Source organism: Syngnathus leptorhynchus, chromosome 3 (assembly GCF_054491065.1).
Source record: "Syngnathus leptorhynchus isolate UIUO chromosome 3, UIUO_Slep, whole genome shotgun sequence".
Taxonomy (NCBI): Eukaryota; Metazoa; Chordata; class Actinopteri; order Syngnathiformes; family Syngnathidae; genus Syngnathus; species Syngnathus leptorhynchus.
The window spans coordinates 13961437-13988169 of NC_141197.1; the positions used below are offsets into that span (position 1 = coordinate 13961437).

General features: G+C 42.4%; 3 protein-coding genes and 1 long non-coding RNA gene across 7 annotated transcripts; 2 read left to right on the forward strand and 2 right to left on the reverse strand.

The window, feature by feature from the left end:
* Positions 1 to 1113: 1113 nt before the first annotated feature.
* LOC147059400 (actin, alpha skeletal muscle A) lies at positions 1114 to 5566 on the reverse strand. Its single transcript, XM_085907284.1, has 7 exons — positions 5417 to 5566; positions 4157 to 4293; positions 3248 to 3572; positions 2752 to 2913; positions 2473 to 2664; positions 2203 to 2384; positions 1114 to 1618 (listed from the first exon to the last, which is right to left on the reverse strand). The coding sequence occupies exons 2-7, from the start codon at positions 4283 to 4285 to the stop codon at positions 1475 to 1477; spliced, it is 1134 nt and encodes a 377-aa protein (XP_085763410.1). The 5' UTR covers positions 4286 to 4293; positions 5417 to 5566; the 3' UTR covers positions 1114 to 1474.
* LOC147059401 (uncharacterized) lies at positions 3999 to 14680 on the forward strand. The gene is made up of 6 exons (XR_015065622.1): positions 3999 to 4318; positions 5000 to 5081; positions 5339 to 5497; positions 10660 to 10756; positions 11931 to 12010; positions 14249 to 14680. It is a non-coding gene; the product is annotated as an uncharacterized LOC147059401 (long non-coding RNA).
* Positions 8655 to 15699, reverse strand: abcb10 (ATP-binding cassette, sub-family B (MDR/TAP), member 10). 2 transcript variants are annotated; one of them, XM_085907283.1, is made up of 15 exons: positions 14854 to 15699; positions 14274 to 14480; positions 13976 to 14178; positions 12886 to 13020; positions 12504 to 12650; positions 12070 to 12205; positions 11897 to 11992; positions 11424 to 11627; positions 11268 to 11347; positions 11017 to 11197; positions 10676 to 10719; positions 10513 to 10547; positions 10339 to 10397; positions 9781 to 9999; positions 8655 to 9101 (listed from the first exon to the last, which is right to left on the reverse strand). In XM_085907283.1, the coding sequence occupies exons 1-14, from the start codon at positions 15254 to 15256 to the stop codon at positions 9806 to 9808; spliced, it is 2124 nt and encodes a 707-aa protein (XP_085763409.1). In that variant the 5' UTR covers positions 15257 to 15699; the 3' UTR covers positions 8655 to 9101; positions 9781 to 9805. The 2 variants fall into 2 exon arrangements, with proteins under 2 accessions (XP_085763409.1, XP_085763408.1); XM_085907282.1 differs by having other exon boundaries at positions 8655 to 9999.
* On the forward strand, positions 14887 to 26574 carry urb2 (URB2 ribosome biogenesis homolog). 3 transcript variants are annotated; one of them, XM_085907278.1, is made up of 12 exons: positions 14887 to 16141; positions 16692 to 16835; positions 16950 to 17126; positions 17276 to 18294; positions 18367 to 18505; positions 18572 to 20903; positions 20988 to 21148; positions 21413 to 21523; positions 21945 to 22187; positions 23078 to 23174; positions 24117 to 24250; positions 25717 to 26574. In XM_085907278.1, the coding sequence occupies exons 2-12, from the start codon at positions 16710 to 16712 to the stop codon at positions 25912 to 25914; spliced, it is 4737 nt and encodes a 1578-aa protein (XP_085763404.1). In that variant the 5' UTR covers positions 14887 to 16141; positions 16692 to 16709; the 3' UTR covers positions 25915 to 26574. The 3 variants fall into 3 exon arrangements, with proteins under 3 accessions (XP_085763404.1, XP_085763405.1, XP_085763407.1); XM_085907279.1 differs by having other exon boundaries at positions 16140 to 16219; XM_085907281.1 differs by lacking the exon at positions 14887 to 16141 and adding an exon at positions 16226 to 16528.
* The last annotated feature ends 159 nt before the right edge of the window (positions 26575 to 26733 follow it).

Here is a 26733-nt window from a genome sequence, read left to right on the forward strand (position 1 = left end):
TATATGTTTCTTAACCTTGAGCTTAAGTTTAGGAGCTAAATAGCACATTGCCCAAAATAAAATGTCACCAAAAAGTCATTTGGCAGTGCTTTATAATGTTTTTAATTTGTACCAGTTTTTGTGACACTTCGTCAATTGAACGGCTACTTCTGGTGTGCCCGCCTTGAACATCCAAAGGCGGAATGACAGATGGATATACGTACATAAGACTCTCACCTCTTCTCCCAGCTCATTAGTACATCGGCACTAGACGGTAAAAAAAATATATGACTATCAGTACTGTAATGTTGTCTGTCTACATGTGTTGTTGCACTGTTTGTGTTCTGTTGCTATTTAGCATTAAGCGGGCAGACAGAAAAGTGTGATTCATTTAAATGCAGAAGGTGTCAAATTCTTTGTTTCGGTTTGAGGGAAAATTTTGGAGTGGTAGTAAACAGCTTAAAGCCTTTTTAAGAATTGATCTGTAATTTTACCAAATAGATTGCCACTTGTGAAGTGACTTAATGCCACCATCCAGCGGTCGTACCTCAAGTCTTCACCCACAATGCACTAATGTGCCAAGGTCCAGTGATTGGGAATTTCGAATGACAAAAATGATTGGGATTCCGAGAATCGGGTGTCAAAGAAAACCATCCATCCATCCATCCATCCACTAAGGTTGTGAAGCATACATGGGTGGAGGCTGTGGCCTGCAGGTCGACGTTTTGCCTAAAAATGGCCTGGGCCCTCTCCCTCCCAGTGTTGTAATACAGGACTCAAGGTGTCGAGTGTCCGTCATCCCGTCGGGGCTCAAAACGGAGCTGCCCATGCCGATGCTGCCTGGGCACATTCCTGGCAAGTCAGACTCGGAAGCAACAACCTTTCACTGGACTCTGTGACCTGACCGCATTGGTTGATGGGAAAGGGAGAGAGACCCTCTCCTTCATCCAGTTCTATTGGATGGGACACTGTCATCTCTTCCTAAGACTTTATATATTTACAATTTGTTAATTTTCTTTGACCCCTTGGTGAATTTTTTGCTTGATTTCTACCATTAGTCTTTGGCTACATTGTTTTTTTAAATTATCATTAAATTAGCCTTGTTTATTTGAAAATAAAAAGGAAGGTCAAAAGTACCAAATAATGGACTTTAATAAATTATTAATATGTATATACACTTACATTCACATGTGTTGGGCAACATGTTGTTGTTGTTATTTTTTTATTAAAGTGATTTTTTGGTTGGATGCATGGTTCAGTGGTGTTTTTTTTTTTTTACAGCCTTTCTCCGTACAACACAGGCAACAGACAGCAATAAAATATGCACATTTGTTGAAACAGTGCATAGTTAAGAATGTCAACAGCACAGACAGACAGTCCATTGACAGCAGAATGTTGCAGTGCCGCAGAGGTTGATTCTCCTGCTTCTCTCCCTCGCTTGAATTCCGCAAAGCTGGTGGCGGAGAGGATGGAGAAGCCGGGGCAGACGAGGGATTTAGAAGCACTTCCTGTGGACAATGCTGGGGCCTGCCTCATCGTACTCCTGCTTGGAGATCCACATCTGCTGGAAGGTGGACAGGGAAGCCAGGATGGAGCCACCGATCCAGACGGAGTACTTCCTCTCAGGGGGAGCAATGATCTGGAGAAGGTGGGAGAGAGTCGGTCAGTAACGGGTCGGCACCGAACGCATCATCCAATTTACTGCGTAGTAGAATTATTTAAACTATTTTTAATAGAGAGAAATAATGATACTAAAATCATCACTGTGTTTTTGGAGTACCGTACAGTTGTTGTCTAGTAAAGTAAGGTTACTGGTTACAACTAGTGGTACATTAAGGACTTACTGAATTTAAATAAAAATAAAAATACATTTGGAAACAGAAAAACGATCAAAGCAAGGAATGAAGCCTGTATGCATACATCTTAAGTCTTATACAGAAGATATTTGACTTCTTATGTACAGTATTCTTTCTACTTTTACATTTTTAAGGACTGTACAGCATAACTCTAAACCTTATTTTTATCTGTGAGTCTTTGTTTTTATGATTTGAGGGTATATATTTTACCCAACTATGTGCAATACATTTTATTTTTGTCTTACAACAACCTAGTGGGCGTGGCCAATTATTTTTTTTTTTTGCACGAAAAGAATATTATCAAGGTTAAGAATGTGCATAGCAAGAGATATGCAGTACGTTTATCAAATGGAATTATTCCTCATACCTTGATCTTCATGGTGCTGGGGGCCAGGGCGGTGATTTCCTTCTGCATACGGTCAGCAATACCAGGGTACATGGTGGTACCACCGGAGAGCACATTGTTGGCGTACAGGTCCTTACGGATGTCAATGTCGCACTTCATGATGCTGTTGTAGGCGGTCTCGTGAATACCGGCAGACTCCATACCTTGTGGAAGTAGTGAGGACAAGTGTAAGGACTTGCAGGATGCGCAAGTGCGCGGGGAAGAGGAACCGTATTTGCTTCGAAAACGCACCAATGAAGGAAGGCTGGAAAAGGGTCTCGGGGCAACGGAACCTCTCGTTACCGATGGTGATGACCTGACCGTCGGGAAGCTCGTAGCTCTTCTCCAGGGAGGAGGAGGAGGCAGCGGTGGCCATCTCGTTCTCAAAGTCCAGAGCCACGTAGCACAGCTTTTCCTTGATGTCACGCACGATCTCACGCTCAGCTGTCGAGTGGGTAAAATTGGAGCAAATTAAACAACTGATTCCCAGCACAATTTATTATTTTTGTTTTAGTCGTTATCGGGGCTTACCGGTGGTGACGAAAGAGTAGCCACGCTCGGTCAGGATCTTCATCAAGTAGTCGGTAAGATCGCGACCAGCCAAGTCCAGACGCATGATGGCGTGGGGCAGAGCGTAACCCTCATAGACGGGGACGTTGTGGGTCACACCATCACCAGCATCCAGCACAATACCTAAAAGGAGGCAGAGGGTGCAAGGTGTTTACATATTGGGGCTCTTGAATACGTATAACGAACGCGTGAGTCGCCGTACAGGTGCGTAAAAGTCGTGCGTAAAAGATGCGCGTAAATTGGTGTCGTATAAATGATGCATATGCAATTAAATAGGATTCTACCGCTTTTTATAAATGCTCTTAAATATGTATAAAATGTATGAGAGTCACAGAAGAATGTGCGTAAAAGACGCGCGTAAAATGCCTCCAATAAAAATTTTTGCAGCTTACATGTTCCGCAAATGAATTGCTTCTTATGTTTTGCGCATTGTGGATTGTGTCGTCGTCAGTCTCACCGGTGGTACGGCCGGAAGCGTAGAGGGACAGCACAGCCTGGATGGCCACATACATGGCGGGGACGTTGAAGGTCTCAAACATGATCTGGGTCATCTTCTCCCTGTTGGCCTTGGGGTTAAGGGGGGCCTCAGTGAGCAGGGTGGGGTGCTCCTCGGGGGCCACTCTCAGCTCGTTGTAGAAGGTGTGGTGCCAGATCTTCTCCATGTCGTCCCAGTTGGTGATGATGCCGTGCTCAATGGGGTACTTGAGGGTCAGGATACCTCTCTTGCTCTGGGCCTCGTCGCCGACGTAGGAGTCCTTCTGACCCATACCGACCATGACACCCTGAAATGGAGAGAAGAATGGGTAATGAAAACTTACGTCTGTACGGGGTATGGAAACAAAATGACCTTGCTCTTAATGGATTACTCTCATGGTGATCATTGCACAAAGGTGCCAAATAACGACGCAGTTGACCTCATCTGGGACTAATTTTATCTCAAGGAGGCAAATACCACACCGGGGCAGTAAAGGATTGTATGACCACGCCCAGCACGCCTCACCTTACAAGTACAAAATAGCGCACTCAAACTTTAAAAGGACGGTGTTTTCCTAATCAAAAGGGAAATAGCTGATAATAATTATAGTAGATGTGTATGGAAATGAGTGTAATATATGACAAGAATGTTTATGATTGAAAATAAAGTCAAATGATTATGATTTTCTGTTTGTTCTTGATTGGGTGGGATAAGTCACGTGATTTACCTGCTCGTAGGGAGGCGTGTCCAATTAACGTGTCAACCTTTAAATTGCTACATTTCCGAAATGATTGTTAACCGAATTATTTAGACACTCACATTTTCCTATATACTGGACGATTTAATATTGTGTCAATATGAAGGCTGCTTAATGGCTTTGGCCCCGCTTACCTGGTGACGGGGACGGCCAACGATGGAGGGGAACACGGCCCTGGGGGCATCGTCTCCGGCGAAGCCAGCCTTCACCAGGCCGGAGCCGTTGTCGCACACAAGGGCGGTAGTCTCATCGTCGTCACACATGTTGGCTTCTGCGGGCGAAAAACGTCGATTAAGGTCAGTCTTAACACGAAAATACACAAAGTAGTATATGTGAAGGTAACAACAGCTAGTCCAAGCAAGTTTTGTTTAGATTAATGCGCTAAATAAAATTTATATTAGAAATTTTACCACTACGTACTAATCAATACAATTTGTATGACGTGAACTTAAAAAATAGAAACACCTAATTATATTTACAATGTTAAAAACAGCATTTTGTTTGTGATAAAGTTAGAAAGTTGTGTCATTTTAAGGTTAAATGTGGAAATCTTGACTTTATTGCCTAATAACATTCAGTATTAGTTAGCTAATATTGATTGGAGTCAGTATCTTATTTTTGGCTTTCAGCTATAAAAAAAGACAATATGAATACATTTTGATTAAATAACCAGTTTCAATTTTAGCTTAAACTAAGCCGACACCATTTAAATTGAAAATGTACTTTTTTGCTCAATATTTGACACTAGATAGATAACTGGTGTCAATATTATCTTATTTTTGGCTTTAAACTGAGGAAACAATACATTTAAATAAAAAAAAAAAACATTGGACACGTTATTTTTTCAGGTACAGATACCTAAAACTGAGCAAATGCCATAATTGCTGAAAGATACTTTACAGTTGTATGTCTAATGAATTAGTCAATATACTAATTATCCCCTCCATTCGTTTTCTCGACTGCATATCCCGTTAAAGGTTGCGGGACGCTACAACCTATCCCAGCTGAATTTGAGCGAAGGCGGACTACACTTTGGACTGAATACCAGTCACACACAAGGTCTACACGAATTCTATATATCAAAACACCCAAATCGATATCTCAACATCTATGACTCTGCTTTCTTCCAGTTTTGTAATGGTTGAATGGGCTAATATTGTCAAACTCAAAAGTACATTTGAATTCAAAGTTGGTTGTTAGTATAAATTTTGTCGTGACTTTCGGCTGGTCGCGTCTCGTAAATATCCTTCTTCTCTAAAACAAGATGATACAAAATGACCATTGAATTTCTATTTCCCTTTCCCCTCTACTGTTAGTTCCAAAGTGGTTTCTATCCCAAGTGTGTCCCTCTCCCATCCCGGATGTGTGGCCCCCGAGGAGTCCCAGCATCTTACCTTAGGAGAGTGTCTGCGGCTCGGAGAGAATGACCCAACCAATGCTGTTGCTGAACCAGCTACGGTCCTCTCTGCTGCCAGGTCAGCTTATATACACAACCTCCACCATTCACAAAGGTACCCACCCCGGGCCTCTACCATATTTGGATGCTTCCAGGGCATGGGGGTTAGGGAGGGGGGACTCGGGTGTGTGGGGTATAGAGTCTGTGACGGCCATCCATCAGGTTTCAGGGAGCTCATGAGTGACAAGGCGGCGCGTCCCCGCGACAGAGAGAAGCGCCTGCCATATTTGGAGCCGTCGGTTTGACCTCCCGTAGAGGCTTGCGGGCACTCCTCAGGGCCGTATAAGGAGTACACGGACCCCTGGGGGTGCTGCTGGTGGTAGTGGGGTGGGGTTTCCAGGGGGAGATGGCAGTTGCTACCAAGCACGGTTAGAGATCTGCTGCTAGTAGGCCTCACGTAGCCTTAAAATGGGAAAATGCTTCTCTCATCTGAACACATTTAGGCCCCAGCCCAAAGAACTGGAAGGTCAGTCGGTTGGGTTCAAAACAACCAGCATTATAATCATGATGTAAAAGACAGAAACCTTTCAAATGGAACCTGTGCTTTTTTTTTCGGGGCATACTTTGAATTCTTCTGTACATGCAATATTGCTCTTTTATACATGATTATATTTTTAGCACTTTGGTCCTTTCAAAATGACTTTGTTTTTTTCAAACTATAGTCAGAGCATGAATTGATGAGAGATAAATGCATGCACTAACAATTTACAATATTGCCTAATATCATGATCATCTTCAAATCCTCAATCGTCTATAACGGCCAGTTGGCCACAGACATTAAATCTATCTGAGATTAATTGAATAAATAAGGAAGGGAACCTTATCTGTCTCCATCACAGGAGCGCTTAGATTAATTTTAACTCCTCCGTGTTTGTGCATAAAAGAAGGCTGGAAAGGCAATACAGTGTGTATACATGCATGCGGCACACATGTGTGTGAGTGAGGCAGGTGCGAGTGGCCGGCCACAAGAAGTGAAAGAGGAGCAGCCAAGGAGGTTAAAATAAACTCTAGGGACTTAGGAGGGTGGGAGGGCTCGCATAGCCAGAAGCAAAATAAGACTGATCAGAATTTGGCAATTCGAGAATAAAAAGTATGAAGCGTTCGCACATATAACGATGGCTCGGTATAGAATTGAAGAGACAGATAGCAAATCAGTAGAAGCACTTTGTAATGGAACGGAAATAGTCATCAAATGTATGTTGGGAATTCAGTTAGCAGCATAGTTAGCACAATAGGATCTTTAGCCTGTAATGTAATACAAGCACAAACATTTTCAGCGTTCACGACCTTGGCATTATATAAGTAGCAAATTAGTTATTCATCGTCAATTGTGAAACCTTGAGACAGACCCATCAGATTTATTTACGATGCTAACTTTGAGTTTCTTACAAGTTGATCACAGTAAAAGTCACAAGAGGCAACAGTTTGACAAATAGTGAACAGTTCTTCAAAAAAGAAGGCAAGTCCTTGCTATTGATTTCCATTCCCAGTTGAAGTTTACTGGAAAAAAATACATAATGACATGTTGTGTTATTAAACAGTCCGCAAAATGATGTCTTACAAAAGTCTGCAAGACCAACACTAACACACAGTGCAGAATGCAATAGTCGAGCTAACAAAACTCACATCGTAGTTTCATGATAAACCTTTGAACATCTCCTATTTGAACACAAATGGCGCGGCAACACTTACAGACTATAACGATACTCGCATGCATATATTCTTTGTCCTCTGTAAAAAATGACAAATATTGTCGTGTAGTTGCAACTGTTTTCTGTCTCATTATCAGTTTCGTGTATCGACAATTTATGAGCCCCGCAGTCCACTGAATTAAAGCATGGTTAGGAGGTTCCACATTTCTATTCATTTCAATAGACAAAGATGATTTGAGATAAAGGTCATGTAAATGACGCAATAATGTGTCCCATGCTAAAACAAACTATTCTTGCTATGCACATAACTGATAATTGTGTCACTTGTGGCAGCATGGTGTACGAGTTTTGAATCTCGGCTCAGGCTTCCTTGTGTGTAGATTATATGTTCTTGCTGTGCTTGCATATTTTTGTTTTTTGTAGCTCCTCTTATTGAAGACACGAAATTGTCCATTGGTGTGAGTGTGAATGCTTGTTTGTCTATATGTGCTTTGCTATTATTGACTGGGGACCAGTCCAAAATGTAACTCTCTCCTTAAGGCAGCTGGGGATGAGCTCCAACTCACCAGCAATCCTAAAAAGGACAAGCAATATAGAAAAAAAAATTCTTGCAAATGTTGCTTGAACTATAATTTTTTTTTTTAGACTTTTGGATTAAAGGAAAAAGATGACGATGTAGTTTAAAATAAATGCAAATGGTCATTGGTATTCTAAGGAAAAAAAAAAAGAGAGACTCGGAAGAAGGCGAGGCAAGATGATGAAAAAAAAAAAACTGTCCATGAATTTTTGGAAAGGAGGATGTGTGAAAATAGGGAGACACCTCATTGGGTGCTCGTTGAAAGTAGTGAGCGTGCATGAATGTGCTGTGGGAGGGAGATGGCAAGGGGCTGAGCTACTTTAACGGACTGGTCGTCTGCCATTTCCGATGCGCGCCCCTGCGAAAGGCCTAAAATGTAAGTTGCCGCACCGGCTGCAGAGGGGAGGGGAGGTTGGATTGGGCGAGGGGGCGGAGAGACACAGCATGTGAAAGTGTGTGCTTGTGTGTGTGTGTGTATGTGTGTGCAGCAGGTGTCCAGGAGAAGAAGTGTTGTGTGTCAGTGGATATGTGACGATGGCAGCTGACGGACTTATTGGGTGTTTTTGTGAGGTTTGTTAGCCTCCCTGTAGACTTATGAGGACACACAGAGAGTACAAGAGGAGATAAATAGTTATCGGGGGGGGGGGGGGGGGGGGGGCTGGAACCACGCTCTATTTTGTAAGCGTTTTTTTTTTTTTTTGTAGTCAAGATAGTCATGAAGAAGGCAACAGATTCTCCCTGCGAGGGTAAAGCAAACTGTCGGAGGATTAATAAGCAACATAAACTGTCCAATTTAAAAAAATAAATAAAAGTATGCTGTCGTCGGGTAGTTGGAATAGTAAACAGAGACGAGATCAACTTTATTTCATACTTTTTGTTCTCTTTTGAAGAGTGTAATGTTAAAAGCACCTCATGAAAAAGGTCACACAGCCTTCAAATTTTCTACACATATTCCACTTTATTCTTTGACACAAAACTATAATAATTTAGCAAGACATGATTTAAAATATAACATAGATCATTTAAAAACCCATAAAATACATAGCAGTAACATACACGTATGTTTTCAAGCACCATCGACGTGAAAGGCAGATGTTAGAATCCAAGTTGTCATTTCAAATCATCGTCCTTTAGTGAAATTTCCGATCCACGTGAGCAGCTGACAACGACGTGATATCAAATAAGCGATATCAGTAATGTCCCTCAACTGTCCATTTTGAGGTCTAATATTTGTAGTTCTATGGTTAAAGAACATATTAGAAAAGGATTCATATGATTCATAATTATTCAGTTCACATCCGATTTTGAATCTCAGCAAAACGTGTCCATGACTCAAGGAAACTAGTAGAACACAACAGTTGAGGGACATTTGTTCTGGTGTGTGGCAGGCCTTACTGAAAAAAAAAAACAAAAAAACAGGCAAAGGTTTGATAATGCCGACAGTTTGACCCCTGAAATATATTGTGTTATATTGTGGTCTCTTCTTAAATAAGTAAATGACTGTAGCAAAATATCAGATCTCAATAAGTACATCTCAATACAAATCCAGATGGCACTTGTGTAATAATATAGAATGATAATTACTATAGGAAAGACACGTGTTTAGAGGATCAATCGTGCTCATAAAAAAAAAGACTAACACTATAAACACCACATATAGCTGCTTAATTTCACTATACACGCTAAAAAGACTCTACGTGTGAGCGTCAAGTTAAATCATCCACCAAAACAGACACACAAAACATAAATCTACATCTAGCAGTGCTTAACATGTTTTGCTATTTTCTGTAGTTCTAAAAAAAAAAAAGAATAATCAGTGTGCTGTCATATTACAGATTTCCTCTATAAAAAAGTGTTTTGCACAGCTTATACATTAACATGTAATGTAATTTATAACTGAATTACACTGTATTCATAATGTTATTTTAAAAACCACAGTGTCTCTGAGCAGTTTTGTTCCTTCAGTGGGGGAATAATATTTGACAGATCTAAGGTAGAAAAGGGTCAGTATTTGTTTGGGCTTTTTCCTCACGTCGTTATCTCTCGAATGTCCACCCAAGCCATAAATCTCACCTCTCTGTCATCCATTTGTTGACAATTAACTCAGGGCCCGTTTTTGCTCCTCCTGCAGAAAAGCTTGTTTCTCCATCAGTTTTCGGAACAATCCCTGTCTGTTTCCCAGCAGCTCCGTGTGCTGGCCGCATTCAGCCACACGGCGCTGGTCCAGAACTGCCACCGCATTGGCGTTCTGGATGGTAGAGAGGCGGTGAGCGATGATGATGACAGTCCTCCCTATGGATGGGAAGAGAATAACACAGACAGTTGCCTTTAACGACATCCTTTTACTCATTTTATATTTGTTAAATCATCAAACGTGCCAAAAATATGTAGAGTGAATATAAAAAGTCTACACACCCTGTCTTTGTGATATGAAAGAACAAGACCAATAACTGTCCAGGCTCGTTCACTCGTATATTAAAACCGACAACTAAAGCAGATGATCAGGGGGTCGCCATAGCAACAATAGAAACACACCACTAATGTCAATAAGGTTTGTTTGGAAAGTGTTGTTTTAAGGTCAAACGACAATATATTGTTGATAATTTGAAAGAAGAAACACAAAGGATCCACCTTCCATGAGTCGCTCCAAAGCCTCCTGCACCAGGAACTCGTTTTCGGCATCCAGTGCACTGAGGACGAGACATTGTACGATTAGTAAATACAATAACGGAATAAAGAGAAATAAAATAGTTCCGTTAAGTCATTGTCAGGGAAATAACACGACAAAACAGCCTTTTGTCATACCTGGTGGCCTCGTCCAACAGCAAAATCTTTGGATTCTGATGAGGGGAAAATTCCAAATTGAATGCAAATATTCCATCAAAGTACTTGTTTAGTATGTCAGGAGGAATGTTGTGAAAGCTTTGTCCAATTCTCTGTGTGCTCAACCAGAAAACATTTCACTGACCTTAAGAAGAGCTCTTGCAATGGCTATCCTCTGCTTCTGACCACCTGGGACACAAAGACAAAATCCTTATTCACTCAAAAGGTGAGAGATTTCCTCAAATCCAGGTTCTATTGACTTAAAGGGCAAAATATTTGTGGCTTTCCACAACCGATATGAACCGTGGATATCATTTTTCGCGTTTGTGTGTCATGGTGGATGGAAGCAAAATAACAGTTGTAGTACCCACCCTAGTGGTGAAGCTAGTAAATTACAGTTTCATTCCAATTTGTTTCACAGAATTTCCTCATTATTTTCTATTTCCTTGGATAAGCGCTAAAGAAAATTGATAGGATCCACCTCACCTGACAGTAGCACTCCTTTCTCCCCCACCACAGTATCGAAGCCTTTGGGAAAAGCTTGGATGAAATCATATGCGTTGGCTACTCGGGCTGCCTTGTAAATGTCCTCTGTGGTCACCGCTTCTGGTTCTGTAGCGCCATATGCTATGTTTTCTCCAATGGAACAGGAGAACAGCACCGGCTCCTGGGAGACAAGAAAGCGAGAACAATGATGGCCTTCTCTGCAAAACCAGCTTTGAGATCTGAACTTCTACCTGGCTGACAGTTCCAATTTGACTTCTGAGCCAGTAGGGATTCAAGTCTCTGATGTCATAACCGTCCACAGTGATGATACCTATGAGAGGTGAAGACTGAGCTCAAGAGCATCACCTTCTCCACTTTAAGAGAAAAAGAAAACAAGCAAGTCGTACCCGAGTCGCAGTCATACAGCCTGAGCAGCAGCGATACTAGAGTTGATTTTCCGGATCCACTCGATCCCACCACAGCCATGATTGTTCCCGCCGGCACCAGAAGATCGAGGTGATGAAAGATGGGAGCATCTTTACGGGTCGGGTAGGAAAAGGAGACGTCGCGAAACTCCAAGCGGCCCTTCAGTTGAGGAAGAACTTGACCTTCTGTAGAGGACAAAGAATGAAGAAATCAATTCCTCCCCTCCAATTTGTCCTGAAATTTGCACGACAGGTTTTCAAAGTAAAGTTGGCTATCAACAAGTTAAGTAAGCACTTTATGCTTTGAACAAAAATATGAGCAAGAAGACACAATAACGTCTATTGGACCTCATTTTTTTCTTATGCTGTCAAAGCCTACTTTGCTATTACGATAAAAATGAATTATGGGTTTTATATAACACCTCTGTTTCTTACTCACGCATGTCCATACTGACCATTAAGAGGGAACTCTGGTTTTCTGTCCAACAGCTCCCACAGTCTCGTTCCTGCACCGAAGCCCTTCATCAATTCGGAGTAGAAGGTACTCAGACCTGCCACATGGAACACAGGTACGTGACAACCAACAAGAACATGGATGAACGTGCATGAGTTGGGTAACGTGTGCTACCTGCGATGCTGATGCCAACCCAGAAGGTGTACATGAGGAATGAGGAAAGTTCTCCAACAGTCATATGCTGGCTCGCCATTAGAAGGCCTCCTTTGTACAACACGGACAGGATCATGAGGTTACCGCTGAGACCAGTCTGAAACACAACAACACACAGAAATGTCATTATTTACGAGTGGTGAGGATAAACACAATCATGGGTGTTTTTTATTTGATTTAATCAGAGTAAAGACATAGCCGACTGAATTCCTTTTGGAATATAAATTTAATTTGCTGAATTCAATTATGGGCAGTTGCTAATAGTCAAAAGCTAATGGAGATATTGATTCCAGGGGAAAAAAAACCCCACACTAACAAGTATGACTGTAGATGGACATTGGTGCCTTTTAGACTTTTATTTTGAAAGGATGGCCACTTTTTTTGCACATTCTTACCACTCCAAAGAAGGCAGCACGTAGTATGGCCTCGCTCTTCGCCAGTTTGAGGACCTGATCCGTCTTTTGCGTGTACGTGTCGACTTCAGACAGTTCTTTACCAAAGGCTCGGACGGTCCGCATGTTGCTGATTCGCTCCTCCGCCAACTGAACGCAGAAACAAAATCTTTAGGATCATTCCCAACATTTGAATGACGATAGCGTGCACGATTTTACATAACGTAGGAAACAAAAAAGTTTTTTTTTTTTTAATCAAGCATTTTGGTTCTGCTTTTTTTTATTTCCAAGAGGGCGACTGATAGTAAATGAACATTTTATATATATTTTTAAATTATATTTTACATTTTGTCCTCACTTAAGATGTCAAAAAAAGGTTCCTTACCTGTGTAGCTTGGGCCAGCGCATCTTGCGTGCGTTTGGAAATGGAGCGAAGATATCGGCCGTATACCACAGCCACCCCGGCTAAAGGCGGCACGATCAGGAGCATGAAGCTCGCCAGGCCGGGAGAGACGTAGAACTGCAGGAGAGAAAGCAGCGGGTGATGCATACGGATTGACTTTTGGCTTTGTGATACAATTTGTTTCAAGGAATAACTTTTGGACTGAGACTCAATGTAATCGACGGGAAAACCAGAGTAGGAGTTTGAAAAGGGGGACTTTGGGTTTTGACAGAGGTGCAGTGACTTTTTGACTCATTTCCTTGCACTGTTAGGAGAATTACTACAAACCAGTTTGTCAACAGGTACAAACAAAAGATGCAAACCTCATTTACTTCCTTGTCGTGCACAAGCAGAGCAAGACTGCTGTCGACACACCACTCTACTATCTTACGCCACTGGGACTTCCGGGAAACATGTGAAGCAAACAGCAGATGGCCAAATGCTTCTTTGCTAATTAGATTGTCAACTTTAATTTCATTAAGTTTACAACCGAACAATATAGACTAGTAGTCAAATTATGGACACGGTTTCTCATTCATAGTGTGGGAAGTGTGTTCAAACCTTTTACTGGTAAGTGTTATGTGGAAACACAAGAAAATCAGAATTTTACAGGGAAAAAAATAATAATTCAAGGTTAAAATTTAATTGTTTGTCATATGTGAATGAGGAAGTAGTCAGTTAAAATCTTTGGTGGAAATTAACACAAAGACGATGTCATTAGAACTCAAATGTTCCATGTTTAGGAGAGGAGAACATTTATTTTAAAATAACTTACATGCTTTTGAACTAAAGTTCAAAAGGAAACATTTGATCCAGACTACATTTCAAATTTGAAATGGAAAATCTGATTAAACATGACTGCATGAAGTTTGACCTCTTGTCACTGATTAAAGCTCAATAGAAGGTTCCTGTGTTTAAGCCTTGGGGGGAAAAAAAAGTGTTTTGCAATGACTAAAATATTCTGTAATCTTATATCTTTTTCAATGACTAAAATATTCTGGAAGTGAGCAACCATCCAGAGGGATCCACTCACCATCATACTGACGCCAGCGACGGCCTGGGCCGAGGCTCTCAGGCCGTCGGACAGATTGTCGGTGATAGAGCGTCCGACTACGGCCGTATCTGCGGATAGGCGATTGATCAGCTCGCCCGTCCTGTTCATATCGAAAAACGCCACTTCCTGTCTGAGGATGGAGGAGAAGACGGACGCGCGGAGATTGCGGACAATCTGTTGGCCTGCGGGAAAATGTCACTCAAAATCATAAGATCCAAATATGACAAATAGTTTTTTTTTTTTTTTTACCAGAATCTGTCTTCTATTTGCAACTCACCTGAAATCTGCATGAGGTAGACTCGAGCTGCGTTGGCTGCTCCACCGCACAAGAAGACACCAGTCAACATGAGGCACAGCGATGTGAGGGAGGACGTCATGGCCTCCGTGTCCGTTCCGGCTGTATAGATTGTGTCAATCACTCTACCCAGGAGGAACGGCGCCGACATGGTGACGGCGCTGGAGATGGTCAAGAAGCCCACAGCAGCTATGAGTGAAACATGATATATTGTCAAATGGTTTTACATTGTTCACTCAAACACTATAAAGTGTAAAAACAAAGACCTGAATGGCAAAATTCTCAACAGCAACCAATCCCTTTTCTTGTTCAATGACAACTGGTATTTACCAGACCGATCTTTTATTACATCATTATTACTATGTTGTTATATTCATTCATTCAGCATAACACCTTTAGTCATTTGGGAGATTTTGTTACTGTCCAATGAAATTATTTGTTAGCAGGTTATGAATCCCATTAATGTGGATTTTTTTTGGTCTCGTCTATGTCACAAACACCTGGTGTCTGAAAAAGGGGTGTGGAGACTTTTTCTATCTACCTATGTATCTCTATCTCTTACTTGATAGTTTCCATCTCTCCGGGTGAGCCAGTCTCAAAATCCTCCTGACGTCCTCCAGGGGTACATTGGACGGTGTGTGTCCAGTTTCGGTGTCGGTCTGACCCTTCAGTGATTCGGATGTGGAGGGTACCGAGGAACTGGCAAAGGCAACGGGAGTGCATAAAGATGTCCGTGTCTTGACGAAGACGTACGAGCGGAGTGAAGACAGATCTCTGCCGGAGAGACCCGACACGACAGACGAGTGAAGGAAGCCGGTTGGCGGGGAAGCCGAAGTTCTCGACCCGGCCGGAGTACGCTTCCTCTGGGTGTCAGGAGAAACAGCGAGCCACATTGTCCTGTGTTGCGGAGGCTTGTTTAAGCGTCCTCCGTTTGTACACATTGACATGCGGATTAAAAATCGCATTGTAGTCCGGTTGAAACAACAAATGGGTGAAGAAAAAAAATATATATTCCAGGTTGAAGAAATGCCCGATCCGTTCCGCAAGTCACGTCAGCATCACCGGCCACATTTGGAATGTCTTTCTGCTCTACATTGTCGAGTTTCAACCGTTAAGAGTTCGTCTTTATCTGCTTCTGACAGCCGTTCCACGACGTTTATCTCTCAGGTTAACTACACCCCGCCTGTCACTGTCATCTGCTGTTTAGCATTTGTCAACACTCGGGTCGAACCGCACTTTCCTGGTGGCTGAGGTTAAATCCGAAAGGAAAGGAGGAATATTGAACTAAACTAAACATTCCTAAGATAGTCAGAAGCGTTTAGCACAGGGAACTAGAAAGGTGACCCTCGATATAATACACGCCGACACGATTCCTTTCTACAAGACAGGACATTCAATGGCTGCTCGTGTAATAAGCAAACTTTACTAGGCAAAAGCAATCGATCGATTATTTGAGCCCGCCTCGACGTACTTTACTTTTTAAGGAAACCATAAAAATGTACATGGTCATTCCTTGAAATTAAAATAGGTATGGTGTATACTAAAATGACCTTTACAATGGTCACAGCATTTTGCTGCTGCTAAAAAGTTTTATAAGTAAGTTTGTAAGTTTTATTCCTGATGAATGCGTGTATTTAATATGACAGCATAAAGACTGTTTTGACAGTACAAAAGGCCTAAAACAAAAATTATCATCGTAAAAAAAAAAACTTCCCGAGGACTTTAATTCTGAAAATGTAACCAAAGCGTTGTCCATCGTTGCCATTATTGACACTTGACTACTTTTGCCTAGTAGGTCGGGTAGAAGTTGAAAGGTCATTCAGATGTGAAAACAGGAGGCACGTGTTAGTGTAAGTCACAAATTCAATTGATTAATTTGCTTTAAGTGTGTGTTATTGTGATTTTTTTTTTAACGGCGACGTGGCAAGGTAAAGTTAGCTCTTTTTGCTCGCAGACGAAAAGAGGACTTTAAGACTAACTGAGGTTGTCTTTATCATCATATGCTAGGCGACTAGCCGCCACTTAATAGCATGCGTGGATTTAGTTATCCTAACTCAGGAAGTTTCCACTGGTTTTGTCCAAGGGACCACCATTATAACCAAGAAGTAACTCGCCACTGCTTTAGCGAAATATTTATTTTCTTTTGCACCGAAAGAGGATAGACTTATACAGGCTATTTATTTGCATCTGTATGTCTATTTTGGAAACCTCAGCTACGTTTGACATCATTTGAATGGGTAAATGATTCCCATAATTAGCTGGAAAATAAATCAAATAAATAATAAATCCATTTTATTTTTGGAAACGTTACAATGATTTTCCCTTTCCAATTAAGTGTTTCAAACGTTGAAGCCACTATGACAATGTACACAGTTTGAATACTTCCATCCTTCTGATTAGGCTTGAGAAGCAGCAACGATGGCTGCCATCTACTCAGGTATCCATCTGAAGTTAAAGAGCTTTCAAACTCCATGGGAGGACAAGTTAAAGCTAGCACGCTTTGCCTGGATCTCCTCTCAGTGCTTGCTGCCCAACAAGGAACAAGTAGGTTTCCTGGATCCAGTCATTCTTCAACTTCCCAGCATTAAAGTCCCTTTAATAGATATAAGTACAGTTATATTCAATGATCATGTGCCGTTTGGTATTGTTCTATTGTAGGTCCTTTTGGATTGGTGCACATATGGTCTGACAGGCTGGTATAATAAGAAGATTGAGTTCTCACAAACTGTGCTAGAGGGCCTGTGGAGTTGCTTTGATGATTTTCTCCATAGTCGGAAGCTTCACGTCGCTCTCAAGCAGGGCAAGACGGTCAGCTTGAGGCTCAACATGGCACAGGTGTGATTTAAAAAAAAAAAACATTTAATCAGTTCTGACATATCAGACAGTTTGGCACACACGGACAAAATATATTTCTAGTAAATTAGTTCTTTTCAGAGCAATTAAGGCACTGTGGATAACATACTTTTATTTTCCCCCCCCTCAAGTTGCTCCTCAACCTCCTTGAGGAGTGTTCCAGCGCCCCCACCAGGCTGTCAGTGGGTGTGTCCACCCTACTGAGTGTGTGCCAGGGTATCCTCTCATCCTCGACTCTCTCATCTGTTTTCACCACCAAGTACGAACTCATGGTCAGTCTCTTGGTCAGACTCTGCTCCTTCGCCTGCCATCAACTTCAAGAAGCTTTGCCTTCAGGATCCCATCAATCGGAATTCATTACAGACACTGTGAGCGACCTGGACTCTCAAACTGAAGTGATCCCTAACTTAGACTTAGAGGAGAGTCAGAAGAAAAGGACCGCTGGATCTCATTTGTTTGAGTTGTTGCTTCAAGTTTTATCATCCTATTTATCAGTTCAGCGTCAACAAGGCAATTCGAACAGAATTTTCACCTTGGTAACAAATCAGCTCGTCCAGCCGTTATTGGTCCTGAGACACATGCTGACATCGGCAGAGTACGCTCCTTCCCACACACATTTGAATCTCCGCCAGCATCTCTGCAGAGACGTTCGTGCCAGGATAGACTCCATCCTTCACTTATCGCTCTTCTCCGCCGAGCAACTGGCATCCTACAAAGAGGAGCTTCTACCTTCCAAACGTGGACCCAGTGGAACAAAAGGCCCCTTAAAGCCAGCCAATGCTTTAATTTGCAAATTAGGTTCTTGTGAGCCGCCACTGCTTTACTCAGTCAAGTCAAACACCGCGCCATTGTTTTTGAAATTCTTTCTGGAAAGCTACAGAAAATGTAGAACAGAAAATGAGGAAGAGCAGAGAATGCTGTGTTTCTATTATCTTGCAAAGTTGTTGCCCGTTTTGGATTTGTCCCCTTCCGATGTTCCCTGTTCGCCACAAAGTTGGAGTCTGGCTTTACTGGCGATGGAATCGCTCCTTAGCCATGCTCTGGCTGCAGATATTTATAATGTGGCAGCTGACAGAATAAGATACGCAGAGGTCCAGCTTAACTTTTACAAAAGCCTCGCACAAATTCTCTTCACTCAGGCCCAGCCTAGGTAAATGACTCATTTTCAAATTCTCGATTTCAAGCGGTGATGATACGCTTTAACGACATCTTTGTATTTCAGCATCCCTGCATGGTATCGCTGTTTGAAAGTGCTACTGGATCTCAATCACATGATTTTTGAACCAGACTTGGCCGAGTTGCTAACTTCAGCCTGGGTTAATGCCGACTGTATGGAAACACGGGTCCAACGGGCCAGACAGGTAAAACGATGAGCTCGTCTTAATTGACTCACAAATGAACTTTTTTTTTTCCCCATTCCCCAACAGATGATGCTGTGCAGTCTAGTTCAGACTTACACCAAACTCCGCCAGCTGCCTCGCTTCTTCTCTGAGCTCCTCTCGGTGATCTGTCGACCATCTCTCGACAACGTTCGACCTCCTCTGCTTTGCGACAGCGTCGCCGCCTCGCTCAGAACCAGCATTCTGGACACACCTCCCTCGCAGGGCCTTGAGATTTGCTCCTTAGTGCTGGAGAAAATGAGAAAACACGTTTTGCCTGACCTGGTGAAGGAAGATGGAGAAGCGGAGAAGATGGAAATAAATCGGGAGCAAGAAGCTGCATCGGGGAATCTTTTCAATCTCAGCCAGCTCCTTCACGTCGTTTTGTTCAGTCTGAAGACTTTAGACGACGCCTCTCCTCTTCCCTTAGTCCGAAAAGGTCAAAGCCTGATGGAGGAGATGCAGAAGATTCTCAACGACCTGCTGCAACTCTTACCCCCGGAAAACAAGAAAGCAAACGCGACTCCAGTTCAGAAAGCAAAGAAGAAAAGAAAATCAGGAAAGGACCAAGGAGAATCTCGAAAAGCACTTAAGTCTTTGCGGGAGCTGAAAATCCAAGAGGCGCTTCTTCTGCTCCGATACAGTTGGATCGAAGTGGACACGCTCTTTCAAATCTACTGTAGCAAATACGCACCTCTCGACTCCAACGCCGCAGCCTTAACGAACATAGACAATCTCCTAAATTGCGAGATCAACTCTGTACGTCTCCATACTCACAGTCCCGTCAGCTTTGTGTATCTCAAGCTACTCACCTTGCAACAGATTAAGAAAGTTCTGTTGGACTCAGCTTTACTCAACGATCCAAGTACCTCAGAGTCCCTAAACAGGGGAGTCGAGTTTATTTTAGCCAGAGATGAGCTCCAGTTATGTTCACAAGATGATCAGATGTGGGACGGGCAGATGAGCAGCGTGGACTCCAGCTCCCACCGTGTCGCTCACTGGTACGTTGTCACATCTAACCTCCCCTTGCTGGCCCCTTACCTGAACAGGGAAGACCTAAACTGCTTCTCGGATGTTCTGGTCACGACGTTGCTGAGTAAGGAGTCTGGCAGAAACGCAGATCAACTCTCCGTCCCCCTCGTATCTTCACAGCTTATCCATAGCCCAGTTCTGACCGAGTTGCCATCGCTGTTCTCTGCCACTGTTGGTTCGCTCTCGCTTAGGATTTTGGGGGTTCTAACAGCAGCGCATCCCTTGAAAGTTTGTCCAATGCTCGAGAAGTACCACGAAGCCCAAAAGGATGAAACGGAGGTTTTGTCCGCCTTCGTGAAACAGAGCATCATAGAAGATATGACGGTGTCCTCACTGTCTGGGAACGTGTTTGTCATTTTGAGTGACGCTCAAACCAAAGAGCTGGTAGACCTGCTCTCGATCTTATCAAGCCTAAACGCAGATGGACTCAATTCTGAGGATCTATTATCGAATTTCCTCCTCCTTGCCTTCATGCTCACATCTACCGCTTCTTATTCAGTAGATCCAGATTCCGAATATTGCTGCACAGGATTCCAAGTGAAGCTGCTGAAGATACTCGCGTGTCTCGTGGAGGGTCAAAACTTTCACGGCATTCTGAAGTTCATTCACGGCAGCGCTCTGCTGCAGGCCGTCGTCTCCTCGATGCTCTGGCACAGCAAAAAAGGACGATTCAGCTCCACCGCCAGCTCTGATTGGTTGGATTTATTGAAAGCCATGCAGGACTTCATCGTGAATTTGGTCCACTTAATTATGGTCAGGAACAGCAGCGTACGCCTCAATCTGGACCGGATTGTCTCATTTCTTACCAGCAAGGACACCACATCCAATTGTGGAGGCTCCATCATGTCCGTTCATCTTCTCCTGGCGTCCTTGGTCGCCGCCTCCAAGGCCATGACCTCTTACCTGGGAAGGAGTAAAACAATAGATCAAACTCTGGCCCAGATTCTTACAAGAACCACATCCTCGCTGGGATCAGTTGTGGAGTTGGTCCTGAAGGCCCAGATGGTCGGCAAGAACTCCACCTGCTCGCTCAGTCCCGCCTTTGTCGTGGACACGGTCACGGTCATGCTGCGGTGTGAGCTGGCCTCCTTAGCAGCCGAGGGCAACGACCGGACCGCCCTGAGCCACATGACGCTCTATCAGGGTTTCTGCCAGCAGATCTTGAAGGAAATGAACTCCGCGGCCAGACCCATGGACTTTCTGGTTTCATCGTTACATTTCTTGTCAGCGTTCTACATGGCAGTGATGAAGACAGAAGAAAAGGAGGAGGAAGGAGAAGAAAAGAAAGTAAAAGCGATGGATGAATTGTACGCTCAGATTATTCAAAATGTCCATCAAGTTTTGACGGGTAAGTAATCTATGAGATTGATTCGAGTATTTATTTTTTATTGACCTACTGAAATGTTCTTGCTTTTTTTTTTTTTTTTTGTAGCTCAGTGGCTTTCTCCATCCGACACATGCGAGCTGGAGCCGGCTGCGCAGGAACTGCTGCACCACCTGATGGAGAACATCACTCCCTACCAGTTCAACATGTTGCTGACTATGATCAAAGATGGCTTAGATACTTGCACGCTCAACTCTGGAAATTACAAGGTGACCCTTGTTAGCCTTGACACTGTCAAAATATTAGGTACACCTCAAGATTGTAATGCGGCCAAGAATAATGTTCAGTTTAAACGCTGTCTGATCGGATATGAATTCAGCAGTACGTTTATTATTGTTGTTTCTTGTGTCTTTCGTGCGGATTTATTTTTGGCATCATACACTTGTGCAAATATAACTTGTACCGTGACAGCTGAGTGTAGAATGGACAAAATGCCAGTTCTCTCATTCTGCTCTCAATTGACTCATCTCCAGGAAGTGCTGGCTGTTGTCATCATCACCAAGCTGCTCTCCTGCTGTCAGTTACCTGAGCCTTGCTCCAAAGCTCTGTGGTTTCTCGCACCACAAATTCTGTCTGCTATGGTGGTAAGCCATATCCAATAAATAAATGGATGTACATTTCTGTCATGTATCGTGTCCAAAAGTATGCTTACGTGGTAAAAAAAATCGGGATATGAGAAACTCAAGAGCTCGGTAGTAGTATGCGGCTTTTCATCTTGTAATCATTCACTGATGGCTTGCCAGAAGAACATGTGACTGCCATTAGGAGTGACTTGGCAGCCAAATGTAATGAAGCTCCAACAGGTTTTGAATCAGGGGAGCAAACACGTATGTGTGTAAATACAAATTGTGTGTACTGGGTAGCGCATCTACAATTAAGTTTTTTGAATGGGGTCAATCTGGACCGATTTTAAAAGAGTCAGTCATTCAACGCACGGGGTTTTTTTTTGTCTTTTTTATGCCACATCATCTATTTATCCCTGTAACGATCCAACTTTTGTTCCAGTTCCTTGTCAGGTCTTCCAGTCAGGACGTGGGCTTGACTGCAACCTTCACCATTCCTACCGTGACAGCCATGACGACGCTGCTGCGCCAGGCCCAGGGTCTAATCTCCAACCCTCATCACGTCGTCTTGGTCCTCGGAGCGCTTCAGGCCGTGCCGCTTGAACACCTGAGCGCACTTGTTTACCAGTCAGCGTTCTTGGCTATTCACGAGGCACTTTTCGCTACCCTCCAGTGTCATTCTCAAGTACGTATCCTCCATTTTCAGCTGTGTAAAAATACACATCGATAAACTCCGTGTTGTTCCTGTCACTTTTACCGTTGAGATTCCCAAACAGGAAATGATCCAATTTCACTCAATTTGGATCTTTATCATTTCAGTATGAATACTTTTTTTTTGTGACATTGATGATTAAACACAAATTCTTGTACAGGTGTTTTGTGGCTATGGGAAGTATTTCCCTGTTTGTAATAAACAGTACAGATGGAGTGAATGAATGCAGGCAGTAACCTGCTAAGTCACATCAGATGTTTTTTCAAAGTTGAAAGACCTGCCTGCCTGCCTGCAGCAAGGGAGACTGTCAGAAGAGTGCTGTGTGTGTTAGTGTTGTGATGCAGAAAGGGAAGAAAAGGTTTGAGTCTGAGGCGGGCAAGCAGGAGAACAGAGGAGGAACATGTGACTGGACTGCACAATGAAGGTTAAGTGGAACCGAAAGTGAGCTCAAGTGGGTGAGGTGTATAGGTCAGAATGTTTTGAGATGTCGGAGTGATGGCATTTACTGATAGAAACCACTTGAGTTGGTGATGTCATCACCTGGCACTCAGGGCCTCGCTCAACTGCCTTGCTCAACCAAGCTTGAACTCCTTCCTTAAAGACTGCCTTACTACTGCCGAGCAGAATTCGGTTTCATAAAGGAGTGCTTCCGAACGTGATCACACTTCCTTGAAATCTGTAAATGTGGTTTTGCAAGTTTGAATAAGTCATATGATGCTGGAAAGGGCAGATATGTAGCTACGACATCAGTTTTTTTTTTTCTTTTCAATTCCTCGAAACGATTGCTCTTCTGTTTCTTTCTTTATGCTGCTTTGTGTGACATTTTTGTACGAGCATTTTGTCCTTCCCTTGTCTGTATTCAGGTGATGCTGAACGCTACGCCATCATTCTTGAATGTCTTTTACCGTCTAGTGGCTTCCATCATGCAGGAAGGTCGACAGAGAGGACCCGCTGATACGGGTACGTTTTTCATCAAATGAATCTGACTGTTGTCTGAGCACAGATTATATTTTTATCTACTTGGAAAATTGGAGATTTGGAAGGCCTATTGTGACTCTCCTCTCTGGTATTTTTAAAAAATTCAAGTACAGGTGTTAAAAAAAAAAAAAAAAACATTCTAAGCTCATGACAAAACCTAAGAGTACATTATAATCTCCAACTATGATTAAAATAAAGCACACAGTTCACAGTAACTGAATGCATGTAAATGAAAAGTGAAATACAAAAGAACTGTACTTGTTATTTCTTTGCATACCACTAGAGGGAACCAACGCACCACTTTGACAATAACTGCCTTAATATGAAAGCACACACTATTGTGGCAATATCCTACTTGGCTGGGTTTGCCTGCAAGGCAAAGGCAGATCAAATGTGCATTTTCCCATTCTAACTCTAAAGAGGCAATTTTCTGGGATATCACAAAGAGCAAACACTATAAACTTCACTCTCACAAGTGTCCAAAAAGTTGCTTCTCAGAGACCTTAAACCTGTTTTACATGTGGTTGAAAGGCACGAAGAAAAATATTACGTATTTTAAGAACATTACGACAACAATATTAAGTGTCTGACTCGAGCCTGTCAGCACTAGCTGTGGGACATGATGATATATAACACAAATTAAACTTAGACACTTGGAATATATTTGAAAGGACTCAAATCACAACAAAATGCTGACAAGCCGCTCTAAAGTTCCCAGCAGAACGTCTGGTGAACCAAATACGTTTTATTCGTCCTGGATTCATTTTCCACAAACCCCTTATCGGCTTTTTTTATTAACCCTATTTCGCCCTGACTTTTAATTTATGACTTTGCTTTGGAGACATTTTAGCTTGTTTTTATCGCATTTTTAGTTCATGTATTGACTCGCAAGGTTAATAAATCATGTGGACGTGTGTTTTGCAGGTGGGGAAAACGAAGTGTACCTGCAGTGCGCCCGGCTGGTCGAGAGGATGTACACACACATTGCCGCCATCTCCGAGAACGTCACCACACTGTCTGTCTTCACGGTGGCTCAATACGTCACAGAATTGCAAAAGGTACACACTTGAATGATTCTCTGTGATTTATTTTTTTCCAAATATTAGCATTGGAAATGAGCTTTAACGTCACAGGCAGTCATACATAGTCGCCAATCCAAAAGCATCTGTCGTCTGTGTCAAATGTTTTTCTATGACACACACACACACACACACGAATGAGGCAGCGGTATCTCGGGCGATCCAGCGACGTCGCCCAGTTGGCTCACATTAACATTCAGCAGGGTTGTGAGATTCCGACGCTAAGAAGAAGAGTCGAGGAAATGTTTCTGTCAGCGCTGTTTCAAATTTTCCCAAATCCTTGCGAAAGGGGCTCAGGATTACTGTAATTCCATGTTCTGGAATCAAGCTTTTGGCTTGATGTTGGTTCAAGGACGGTGAGTCACGTCTGGCTTGCGAACATGGCTCCGCTCCACGACCAAACTGTATTTAATGTGACGCCTACTTGACTCAGCAGAATGAACACTTTTTGGAAGAGACCACCAAATGAATGGAAAAGGCAGGAGGAGGGGGTCCAGTTAAAATCATTAAACACTGTAATGTGTGCTGCAAATTTGACTTTTTTTTTTAAAAGCGACAACTTTATGCAAGTCAAGTGTAATTTAGCCTTGACTCTGATGATTTGAGACACGCATGAAACTTTCCAAGAAGCAGACCGCAACGGACAAGCACATCGTTTATTTATAAAGGCGGCGTTATTTTAGAAATCGAATTAAAAAATGTGACTTCACACCAGGATGCAAATGAACCTAGTTGTCAAAAACAAATCAGATCTATCTTGAGACAGAGCTCATAATGAATAAAGTGGGGGGACAGACAAATGGGAAAAACAACTGCTTTTGAAAGCCATTTTATTTGCAGCTCATTTTCTGCCAGCCCTCCAGTTAACCTTTGACAAACGGTATCTCGCCGTCAATGGCGGCATTGACGTCAACGTATTGCCATTTAAAAGCTTTCGATGTTCTGCAAATGACATCCCTCATCATTAGTCCCTTCCTGGCCGTTGAATGTTTTTTCTCTTTGACATATAGTAGATGCATTGCACCTATTCATTTCTCCTTTCAACCACCGACTTTGGGTCACGTTTTTCTTTTCTGAGATTTGTAAACTTGATATGCATGTTGCTTTGACAATTGTAAACCTTCACATAACTCGTGTGGGCCACAAATTAGAACATCATACCTTGAAATATACATTTTCCGATTATGTTGGGATATTTTCAATATTGTACTTTTGCCCTGATGCTAATGCTAACGCATCATGAGAGCTCACCTGGATGGTCAATTCAAATTATAGAGCAGTAAAGTAGGTTGCCGTGACAACAGAGACTTTCTTTTCAGTACTCTACGTCAGTGTAGCATGTAAATTTTGAAGCTGGTTTTTCAAGGTCAAACTTTAATTGACCGAGCCAAGGCTTGCCTTTTGTTCAATTTCTTCGACTAGAAATCGTATTCTTACGTCTTCAGGTTACTTTACGGCCAGACATCAAGCTGCATCTCACAGAGGGAATCTACCACATACTGGACATGTGCCTGGAGAAAGATATCAAGTTCCTAACAGCAGGCTTGCAGAGCGGAGTCCGTGAGGTGTTTCATGAACTCTACAGTAGCTACAACCACTACCACAAACCCCAAAGACAAGGAGAGGACAAATACACTGTTTGAAATTGGGATCATTATGTATTACGCAGCAATTGTGTCATAGGCATTCAAAGATCTGGGTGTGTTTATTTTGACATATTCACTCAGATCATGTATAAAAGAGTGTTATTGTTGTTGTTTTTTTGGACTTGTGCATATTCCTGGGTGCAGTAAAATTTACTGCAAATGTTCATTTTCGAGCATCTCCAATGACATATTTTTTATGAACAAGTGTTTTTTTTACTGAGCAATTTCAAGTAGAAGCCAAAAAAAAAAAAAGATAAACTGCTTTTTTCATTTGCTAATGGAGCTGTAGCGGTGTTGAAATGAATCACAGGGATGACTATAATCTTAGTCAACTTGATGGATCGCGTCAGAACCATAATGCCTTTTTTTTTTTTTTTTTTTTCGTAATAACAGCCCCCCTTCAAGGATGCATTGATTAAAGCTGAAGCTGGAGTATTTTGTGCTGTTGTAGCACAATAACCGTAAGCGCTGACTCCCATGCTGCCAAGCTCATCAATTTTTGGGATTCCCTGCACAATTCTGCAAATGAAACTGTTGCAGATGCAGCATTTCTGTGAATAGCTCATATTTATTCCACATCAATGCTAAACCCATCAAAGGATTTTATAAGAGATGATCTGTATGACTGAAATTACCTATTAAAAAGTGATTTGCGTATATGAGATTACTTTGCGTTTGGACTGAGAAGAAAGAGAACTGTAAACTGATTAGGCCCTGTCTGCAGTTGGGATTTCAGAAATGCAAACAAAAATCGGGATAAACTAGCAGAGGTGCTTATCGGTGAGCTCAGTAAAAGCAACATTGCGACATCATGGG

Coding starts and splice junctions, on each gene's coding strand:
- LOC147059400 (XM_085907284.1), bottom strand. CDS start 4,285: ATGTGTGACGACGATGAGACTACCGCCCTTGTGTGCGACAACGGCTCC. Junction 2,665..2,751: donor CTACTCTTTCGTCACCACCG/GTAAGCCCCGAT, acceptor CCCACTCGACAG/CTGAGCGTGAGATCGTGCGT. Junction 2,385..2,472: donor TTTCCAGCCTTCCTTCATTG/GTGCGTTTTCGA, acceptor TACTTCCACAAG/GTATGGAGTCTGCCGGTATT.
- abcb10 (XM_085907283.1), bottom strand. CDS start 15,256: ATGCGATTTTTAATCCGCATGTCAATGTGTACAAACGGAGGACGCTTA. Junction 12,206..12,503: donor GTGCTGCCTTCTTTGGAGTG/GTAAGAATGTGC, acceptor GTTGTGTTTCAG/ACTGGTCTCAGCGGTAACCT. Junction 11,628..11,896: donor ACCAGAGTTCCCTCTTAATG/GTCAGTATGGAC, acceptor TGTCCTCTACAG/AAGGTCAAGTTCTTCCTCAA.
- urb2 (XM_085907278.1), top strand. CDS start 16,710: ATGGCTGCCATCTACTCAGGTATCCATCTGAAGTTAAAGAGCTTTCAA. Junction 16,836..16,949: donor TGCTGCCCAACAAGGAACAA/GTAGGTTTCCTG, acceptor GTTCTATTGTAG/GTCCTTTTGGATTGGTGCAC. Junction 21,149..21,412: donor TCAACTCTGGAAATTACAAG/GTGACCCTTGTT, acceptor ACTCATCTCCAG/GAAGTGCTGGCTGTTGTCAT.